Raw genomic sequence first — 9,709 nt, forward strand, 5'->3', positions numbered from 1 at the left:
GATGGCATGTGCCTTTGATATTCCAGAGGCTAAGGTGGAAGAATCGCTTGAACCCAGGAGGCGAAGGTTGCAGTGAGCCGAGATCTCAGTGAGCCGAGATTGTGCCATTGCACTCCAGCCTGGGAGACAGCACGAGACTCCATCTCAAAATAAAAAAAAAGTTCACCTTTATGAAGTAAATGTTGTATTTATAGAAACAAGTGCTGCTTTTTGGTGTTTTTTTTTTTTTTTTTTTTTTTTTAAAAAAAGCAAAGGAAATCCAAGTACAGATGCTGCACAGTTCTGCTGCTGCTGCTGAAGGGTAAAGCCAGGGGCTCCTTGGCCTTGGCCATGACCTTCTCACTGACTTGCTCACACGCACACACCAAAGCAGAAAAGGTTTAGTTTTTGTTTTTAAAGGCTTTTTATTTAAAAAAAACAAAAACAAAAAACCCCCAAACAAAAACAAAACCTAAATTAAAATATTTCCCATTGGAGGCTATTTCTTTTTTTGTCTTTTAAAAATTTTATTACACAAATATCACCCACTCCCACGTGTCAGAGGAAAGATGTCCTTGCTCTCTCTAAACCAATAGTGGAGTACTTTTAGAAAACAAAACAAAGTCCAACTAGCTTCCTCCTTCCCTGGCCCAAAATAACCTCAATGTGTCAACTGAGATAGCATAAGACTTATCCCCTTAATGCTTACATTTAATTTAAACTTTTTAGCACAACATTGGAGATTGACTCTAAATCAGCAACAAAAAAATATATATTTACAATATTTCTCCAAAAAACAACACAACCAAACCCTTTAAACATAAGTGACTTTAGGAGTTTTATTTATGGAGCAGTTACTTTTTTAATCACCAAGTGATTTTATATTATATATATATATAAATTTTCTTCCTTTCCTTTGTGGTTTTTCGCCCCGGTGCTTGGAAAGATGGAGGCAGGGGTTCTGGTCCTGCAGTCTGAGGGCAGGCTCTCCTGTCAAGGCCGTGTCTAAGAGCAGATTGTAGGACATGCGATGGACTCCCCAGGTTCCTCTGTCCCCCAACAGAGACACTTCTTTGCTCCACATGGACCAGCCCTCACCTCTAAAAACCATTTCCCCTCACAGTCCCAAAGAAAAGTAAAACCCAGTCACGGCATGGTCCATCTGCTGCCACTCCTGGGCTCCCTTTTCTGCTGACCAATTTATGTGCACGGTAAAAATGCATGTTTTTCCAAACCCCAAAAACAAACATAAAAACCAAAACCCAAAAGAAACCATCGGCTTGGAAATTTCTGTGGATGAAATGTCCCAAAGTCAGAGGCACTCTCCCGGCACAATCCCTGCTCTGAAGGGGTCTCTCCACCTCCCCTTTTTATAAAAAGACAACAAAATAAAACAAAGTAATCTTTTCAGTATTTTCCACAGGAGCAACCAAAGAAAAAGGCAGGAAGCTTCCAATTATAGATCATTAACAATAATAAGGTTTTTGCTCAATACCCAGGGTTCTTTACAGAGAAGTTCCCCTAACTGAGGCACTCTGGAATAAGTCACTGGCATTTCCTCAAAGTTTCAACCCCAGATTACTGGGGCCTGGAGACCAATGGAAGGGGCAGAGGGTCATGGGAGCAGACTGCTGTTTATAAGGTGCAGCCAAAAGATTCAGCAGATTGGAAGAAACAGACAAAATGCCACCCCTGACCAGGACCCAGTTTGCTCTAAGCCCAGTTAATGCCAGGGTCAAAACTGGGCTAGGTGGCAAAGAGGGGACCCCTCTGCCTCTATTGCTTTGGAAGTGGCAAGGGTGCAGTTGGCGTCTCTCTTCTGGGTGGCTCACATTTCAGACCCCTGGTGCCTGGGCTCCATTCCCTACCCCTGTAGGGCTTCAGGAGGAGGAAAGCCTGAGACTGGGCTACAGGAAAGGGGCCAGAAAGGGACAGGGTTGGAGGACCAGAAGGTGGGGGGGGGGGGACAAGGTTGTGCTATCAATATCCTTACAGAGGGGAGCAGAGTGCAAATTTGCGTCTATCATTTATAAGCTCTTGCCATAGGCTGCTGCTGAGCATCTCCTCACACACTTAAAAATATTGACCCAAAAGAAAATTCCGACCTTTCTTCTTTTTTTTTTTTTTTAAAGTGCAAAAAGCTCTCTGCTGCCCTAGAGAGAGGATCTTTGGACAGGCCGTTCAATGCAAAGTAAAAGGGGGCAGCTGATGGGGCTCGACAAAGGGTGGTGGAGTGGGAGACACCATGCTCCCCTCCCTCCCTCCCTCCACACACATGCGGAATACACTCAGCCACACACACAGAGGCACATGCACACCCCCTTCCATGGCTGCAGGCAGAGGGCAGGTGACTGGCTTCTAAGCAGGACCCCCTGGATGCCCTGGAAGGTCAGTGAGCTACTGGAGCTAGACACAGGCCTGGGCTCTGGGGCTCCGCTAAACCAGAGGCCTGGAGGAGCCTGGCTGGGAAGCAGGTCGGGGCTTGGCCCAGTCCTCTGCCGCCTCCAGCTTGGGGGAGATAGGCTGCTCCCTCTGAGGACGTGCATCCTGGGAAAGCCTTCTTCAGGCAGAATGAAGACACATGGAAAAGGGCAGCCAGTGGGAGGCAAAAGAGAGGGGAACAAGAAGATGGTGCCTGTCTCAGAATCTACTTGGGTAGCAACAAAATGGGTGTGTCCCTGGGGTGGACAGTTCCAGCTCCTCTGAAGAGCTTCAACCCCAATAAGTGCAATAAGGACCTCATAGAGACTAGCAGGTAAGTTGGGTGGGCTGGGGTAAGAAACCTCATTATGTGAATGAGTACGAGTGCTGGGCAGAATCAAGCTCAAGGGAGAGGAAAGGAGGGAGAGCACAGATATGGACGTGAGGTTTGGGACATCTCAACAGCACCAGTGTGATCGGCACGGGTCTGGGATTCCTGGGGCTGCCGGCCCCTCCTGCGTTAAGCCGGGAGAGTGTGATGGAGGAGAGACGTGCACTGGACACCACAAGGAGAGCCTGGCTGTGGAGAAAGGGCCGCTTTCTTCCCTGGGAGTTTGCTCAGAACCAGGCACTGCTGGGGACCATGGGTGGGGAGGAGGGGCACAGGGCTCAGTACAGATGAAGGTTGCACAAACACCCCAAACTGAGAGCCCGGACTCCTGGCAGGCGAGTAAGCAAGCAGGCACCTCGACAGCACAGCCTGTGCTTTCCCTTCAGATCAATCTGCTACTCCCTTTTCCTTAGGAGGGAGAGGAGCAGGCAGGTAAGCCTCGTGTCCACCACCCTCTCTGCCCCGCCTGTAGAGGAAGGGCTCAAGGGACAGGAGAGCAGAGAGGGAGTGTGACGCTGGCCTCAGAGCCCGTGCAGGGTCGAGGAGAGAGTCTCCTCGGTGGGGAGTCAGGGGAAGATCGGTTTCCTGTTCAGTCTGGGCTGGGTGTGTCTTAGCTGATCTTCTGTATCAGCTTCTCGTCAGACAGGCAGTAGAGGCTGTTGATGGACAAGTCTGAGATGAAGTGCTCGCAGGCTTTTCGAGTGATCTGCTTGCATCCTCGAAGGTCGATCAAGGTGACGTTGGCAATGCGCCGTAGGTAGATCAGGGTCTGGTCTGTCAATTTATTGCAACCTGTCGGGAAAGTGCCCATAATGACAATGCTCACATACACACAACCATAAAAGCCTTCCTCAGCCATTCAATTCCCGTAGCCGTCTTTCCTTCAAAATGCTAAACAAAAGCCCTCTTTGTCCCACAACTACCTGGCTCAGAGACTAGCAGTGCCATCAGCACCACTAAAGGGACCCTGCTTCCTCACTCCCATCACCAGCTGAAAAGCACACGGGCTGCAAGGCTGACCAAACTCCAGCTGGATGCTGGCCGTGCACACAGGCAACCAACTTAACTACTAAAGGCCTCAGTCCCCCGTCAGTTAAAAAAGGGATAGAAATCCATGTTCTTGTCCAGATGTGAAGAAATGAGCTGACGTGGGTCCATCAACAGACCCAGGATCATTCTGGTTTACTGATCAAGTTCCAAGGAGGGCTGGAGGCAGGGGGCACTGCTGATGATGAACAACTGTAGCGGCATACCTGCCATATTGAGCTCTGTGAGAGAGTAGCGAGTGGAAGACCCGACAGCAGTGAGTAGATTGGAGGACTGATCTGTAAGGTGGCTGCAGTGACTGAGGTCGAGTCGAGACAGGAGGGGCATGTGGCGAATGATGAGGCGAAGTGTGGCATCCGTGATGTCAAGGCCTGCCAGCCGGAAGTCGGTCATGTTCCGGAGTTTGCTGCGATTGTCCTGACCTGCACAGTCAAGAGCCTAGATCAAAACTCTCAATTCTCTAATTCAGCTCCAAGGCTCCAGACAGCAACAGCTACTTGCTGGCTAGGCCCTCCTGAAGGGGTTAAGTAGAACTGCCCACACCCAGCCCTGCCTTCAGGGTGTGAGCAGTGTGTGTGGGCAGTTTCTAGGAAACCAGACAAGTTTTCTTTCTTCTCAAGCTGCTAGATTATGCCTCACACACACAGCAAAAGGCTATGTGCAGAATGCTCCTCTCCTCCCAATACCACCACACTTTTCTAGACAATCATGTAAATAGCTTTTGACTCCACCTCAACCATAAAGGCTTCTCAAGACTTTTTCAGGCTTATACTCTCTGGTCCCCAAACTCCACTGACTCACAAAATGGACTTACTCCATTTTTTTTTTTTTTTTTTTTTTGAGACGAAGTTTTGCTCTGTTGCCCAGTTTGGTGGGCAATGGGACAACCTCGGCTCACTGCAACCTCCGCCTCCCATGTTCAAGCAATTCTCCTGCCTCTGCCTCCCAAGTAGCTGGGATTACAGGTATGCGCCACCACGCCCAGCTAATTTTTTGTATTTTTAGTAGAGACGGGGTTTCTCCATGTTGGTCAGGCTGGTCTTGAACTCCTGACCTCAGGCAATCTGCCGCCTAGGCCTCCCAAAGTGCTGGGATTCTAGGCGTTAGCCACTGTGCCGGACCTTACTCCGTTGTTTGTAGGTACTTATCTGCTTATAAATAGTTACCCTATTCTTGTACATAGTCCATCATTCTGTATTTTTTGAGTCAGAGTTTCGCTCTTGTTGCCCAGGCTGGAGTGTAATGGCGCAATCTTGCCTCACTGCAACCTCTGCCTCCCGGGTTCAAGCAATTCTTCTGCCTCAGCCTCCCAAGTAGCAAGTAGCTGGGATTACAGGTGTGTACCACCATGCCAGGCTAATTTTGTATTTTTAGTAGAGGTGGGATTTCACCATTTTGGTCGGGCTGGTCTCAAGCTCCTGACCTCAGATTATTCACCCGGCTTGGCCTCCCAAAGCGCTGGATTACAGGCATGAGCCACCGCGCCTGGCCACCATCATTCTGTTTTTTCTTTTCTCTTTTAATTTTATTGTTTTTTAAAATTTTATTTTTATTTATTTATTTATTTTTGAGATGGAGTTTCGCTCTTGATGCCCAGGCTGGAGGGCAATAGCGCACTCTTGGCTCACCGCAACCCCCACCTCCTGGGTTAAAGCAATTCCCCTGCTTCAGCATCCCGAGTAGCTGGGATTACAGGCATGTGCCACCATGCCCAGCTAATTTTGTAGCTTTAGTAGAGACAGGATTTCTCCATGTTGGTCAGGCTGGTCTCAAACTCCTGACTTCAGGTGATCCGCCTGCCTCAGCCTCCCAAAGTGCTGAGATTACAGGTGTGAGCCACCACACCCTATCATTCTGTTTCATTTTGTGCTCTTCTTTTCTTCCACAGCATCATTTCTGAGACTACCTTAGCTTTTGAGGACAAGGTATGATTGAAGACAAGTCTACCCCAAGACAAGCAGAGAGAAGTCAGGCCCAGCGCCTACCTGGTTTATCAGCCGGTGGAGTGAGCAAGTCCCGAATTTGAGGGTCCTTGATTCCCACTGCCCACCGAAGATCAAGGGTCCTGAGAAGGGGGCAGCTGGAGGTGCTGAGGGCAGAGACCGCAGACCAGGAGCAGCCTGCTAGGAGGAGGTCTTTCAGTCCTGCAATGGATGGAATGAGCCACGTAATAATATACTGTTTCCTAGCATACTCAGAGCTGTAACAATCTGAGCAAAGTCAACAGACTTCCAGTCTAATAGGAGAAAAGGACTATGCCTAATCTTTCAGTCATTCAGCTAAAAGATTTCCATGGTATCCTATACTACATCTTCTAGCTTTAGTGGTAAAGTGATTGCTTAGTTCCCACCAGAGCAATACAAGAATGAGTGATTTCTCTTTCTAAGCTCAAAATGCTGAAGAGAATTCAAGGGCTTATAAGGGGCTAACCAAAGTAACATCTGACTCAAGTTTCCTCTCCAGTGGTTATGTGGAGGAGAGCTGCAGCACTGGCAGCAACACCAGTTCCATTCTCTTTGCTCTCCACTGCAGTGACTGGCCTGCCAGTGCAGAGGCTGCCTTGGAGACTGGCAGTTAAGATGGCCCTGGGTAAATCTCTTGCTAAGCAACAATGGCATGGGACTGCTGCCCTACATTGCCCTCAGATGATGCTAAGAAGCACTGTCAACAATGCAACTTTTCTGGCCTGCTCCTTCTGGCTCCCGGAAAGACAGTGGCAGGGCTGCTCACCTACCTGGCAGCCTATTGACGAGCCATGTCAGTTGCTTTTTAGAGATGTTGGTCCAACTGAGATCAAGGCTGACTGGCTGCCTCTTGATGATGCCACTGAGGGCCTGGGGCACTATGGCCTTACACCTACTCAAGTCAATTTTTGTCCAAAGTCTCTTGTCGCAGCACCTGTGACAGAAGGGAAGAGAACTCGCCTTCATTAACTTGATACACCAACAGCGGAACTCCCAACACAGGCTGCACCTGGAGGGCCATTCTCCCTAGGTTCTTCTACAAGTATTCAGGGAGCACACCTTATCATTTTTTGCCTCACAGAATAGGCAAAAAATTGCCTTGAACTCTACGACTAGATGCTTCGCAAACCTGTATGTTGGTAATATATAACTTGGCCACTTAACCCTGATTTACTCTAGAGTGTTTGAGAATACAAGAGTTGTTAGGGACACACAGCAAGCAGTAGTCTATAACCCCTTCACCTGCATTAAAATGGCATGGTTCCTGCTAAAGTGTATATAAGGGAGCCTCTTAAAGTTTCTAGCCTTCTTACTGTCTGAATCTAAGAAGGCTTGCTCCATTCTCTCCCTTGACAGTCACTCAAAGCTGCCCGAGATGCAAGGTGCTGCTCAGCATATCCACAATTCATCATGCCTTCAGCCCATTACTGTATCACATCAAAAGAGGCTCTTTTATCAGGCTTACAAAGTCCTCTCCCACCCTCAAGTTCCGCCTGAGTGCTATCCCGACATCTTCTAGCCAGTCCAAGAGCAGAACTGAAAGGGATAGGCCTGCCTTTCCGCTGCAGTCTACAAATCTACAGGCCACAAACGACATCATGCAGGCTTCCATTTAATATTTTATAGCCCCTGCTCCCCAGCTTGGTTAGCAAGGCACATAATGGGAATCTGATGTGCCTTGCCTTGAAAACCAAGTACAGCCAGGCAATACTACTAGCCCTACACAGAAAAATATTAAGGAGGATTTAGCTACATCACACATTAATTCAGATTTGGGAAATAAATTCATGTTTGCAAAGAATAGGGTCTTTATTTAAAGACTGAAAAGATTTTACCAGTGGCACATGAAGTTTCAATGGCAGAAGCAAGTTGCTGACAATACAGCAGATTTGCTGCTGTGAACTTGAGCATGCATCAGAGTCCCCTGGAGGAGGGCTTGTTAAAGAGGTTCTGATTTAAGAGGCCTATAAGGGCCCTGACAGTTGACATTTCTAAAAGTTCCCAAGTGAATGCCACTGGTCAGGACACCAGACTACTGTAATAGGATGTGTGTGTGACCCAGATAAAAAGGAAATATCCTAGCGTAAATGTATACCAGACCTTAAGGAAAAATTAACAACACCCAATGGGAAGCTCCTTGTTCATCATCACTAGGAATTTTTCCCCTCAAGTGTCTGTCCAATTTAAGAAGAAATGGCAGCTTTCACTAAGGAAGCTTCAAAACTGGACCCTGCTTACTGGAAAAGGGAATTCTGATCCAGGTTTGGGGGATGAGCATTAAAACTGAAGAAAAACGTAAGCACCTTCAAATTCATCTTGAAAGGCATGCCCACTACTCTCACTAAATGGAGTGGTAAGTGGTCAGGGGCTTAAATAAGGTCAACTGTGTTATCAGCACCAAAAGAGTGACTAAAACACCACAGGCTCTCAACTAACATGTGATGAGTTCAGCTGACTTGAGGAGGAAACTTTTAGCCCACAAGACTCTGAAGTTTTAGCACAAACTACAAATCTATCTCCCAAATCAGTCTCCCTCCCCATAACAAAGAGACATGAGAAAGTATAGAGTAGGGCGAGGAGGCAAATGGCCAAAGTTCCCTAATGACATCTGTGGGCACAACTGACCACATCTTTAAACAGGACCCAAAGTTTGGGAAACAGGGTCAATTCACTCCTCATAGGATTCCACAAGCTTTCAGATGCCAGGGTGCTTGCTGTTCTCATATGGAAAGCCTGCCACCTACTCCCATACCCCTAGTTCCTGACCCCCTGAATCCCTGCTCACCATTTATACCACGTCTTGCACACTCGCATACATTCACAAAGTTCTCTGCGGCTGAGGTAGCGGAAGACAGACATCCAGACCTCCCGCTGCATCCAGCTTTCGTCTCCATCCTGAGCCCAACTGCCCCGGCCATTCAGCCTGGCTGCACCCCCCTCCTCTGCACTGTCATCTTCCTCCTCCTCCTCCTCCTCTTCCTCCTCCTCTCCCCCCAGCCCCTCCTCATCCCCACGCTGGGGGGTTCGGGCTGGGCAGTGCTGCACTAGCACACGGGGGGAATGTCGAAGGTTGGCAGAGGAGGCCGTGATGGCCTGCAGCTTGGGCACAATGGATGTCCCGTGGAGCTCTTTGGTGGGCCTCTGCAGCGTGACAGTGAGGTACGATCCCCGGATCTTGGCTTTCTCAACTTCAGACAGCTCCTTTTTGCCGCTGGGATTGTTCTCCTTTTCCCGTACCATGGTGCGCTCTGTGGCCTGCAGCCGCAGCAACTGCCGCCGTTTGAAGCGCTCATCACGGCTGGCACTGTGGTGGTCGCTGGGGCCAGCCCCAGGGGATGACCGAGTCACCATACCCCGGGGGGAAACCGGGTCATGGATGAGCTGCAGCATGGAAGTGGGTGAATGAGGCGGGGGCGTGAGAGGCTCATCGCAGCTCCGCAGGGGCCGCAGGACTTTGGCTTGCACGGCTTCTTCATCACTCTCTTCCATTTTCCGCTTCTGCAAAACAGGCCCAGAAAAACAACATCAGCGCTTCCTTTCTTCCAAACCCTCTGAACAGACAAGGTAGGCCTCCCTTGCTCTTGGGACCAGAGAGAAAATACTGTTGGAGAGGGGGTCATTCCCTCAGAGTTGGCTCAGGCTGGTCTCCAACTCCTGGGCTCAAGTGATCTGCCTGCCTTGGCCTTCCAAAGTGCTAGAATTATAGGCATAAGCCACTGACTGCACTTGGTCTAACCTTTTTTTTGAAACTGAGACAGAGTCTCATTCTGTCACCCAGGCTGGAATGCAGTGGCTGTTATCTCAGCTCTCTGCAATGTCTGCTGCCCACATTCAAGCAATTCTCCTGCCTCGGCCTCCCGCATAGCTGGGATTACAGGTGTGATGCCCGGCTAATTTGTTTTCTTTT

At 48.9% G+C, this 9,709-nt stretch overlaps 1 protein-coding gene across 4 annotated transcripts in view; it reads right to left on the bottom strand.

The window, feature by feature from the left end:
• Nucleotides 1–496: 496 nt before the first annotated feature.
• The window catches only part of KDM2A (lysine demethylase 2A), a 138,870-nt gene continuing 129,657 nt past the window's right edge, over nt 497–9,709 (bottom strand). Inside the window, exons 6-10 of one of the 4 annotated variants that reach the window (XM_017537388.2) lie at nt 8,588–9,300; nt 6,573–6,736; nt 5,824–5,982; nt 4,045–4,260; nt 497–3,583 (exon numbers count right to left, since the gene is read on the bottom strand). In XM_017537388.2, the coding sequence (XP_017392877.1) occupies nt 3,402–3,583; nt 4,045–4,260; nt 5,824–5,982; nt 6,573–6,736; nt 8,588–9,300 (1,434 nt within the window). In that variant the 3' untranslated portion in view covers nt 497–3,401. The remainder of the gene's footprint in view (nt 3,584–4,044; nt 4,261–5,823; nt 5,983–6,572; nt 6,737–8,587; nt 9,301–9,709) is intronic. The other 3 variants (XM_017537385.2, XM_037741554.1, XM_037741555.1) reach the window with 3 other exon arrangements.

The sequence above is a fragment of the Cebus imitator genome, unplaced genomic scaffold (genome assembly GCF_001604975.1).
Source record: "Cebus imitator isolate Cc_AM_T3 unplaced genomic scaffold, Cebus_imitator-1.0 Scaffold102, whole genome shotgun sequence".
Classification (NCBI taxonomy): domain Eukaryota; kingdom Metazoa; phylum Chordata; class Mammalia; order Primates; family Cebidae; genus Cebus; species Cebus imitator.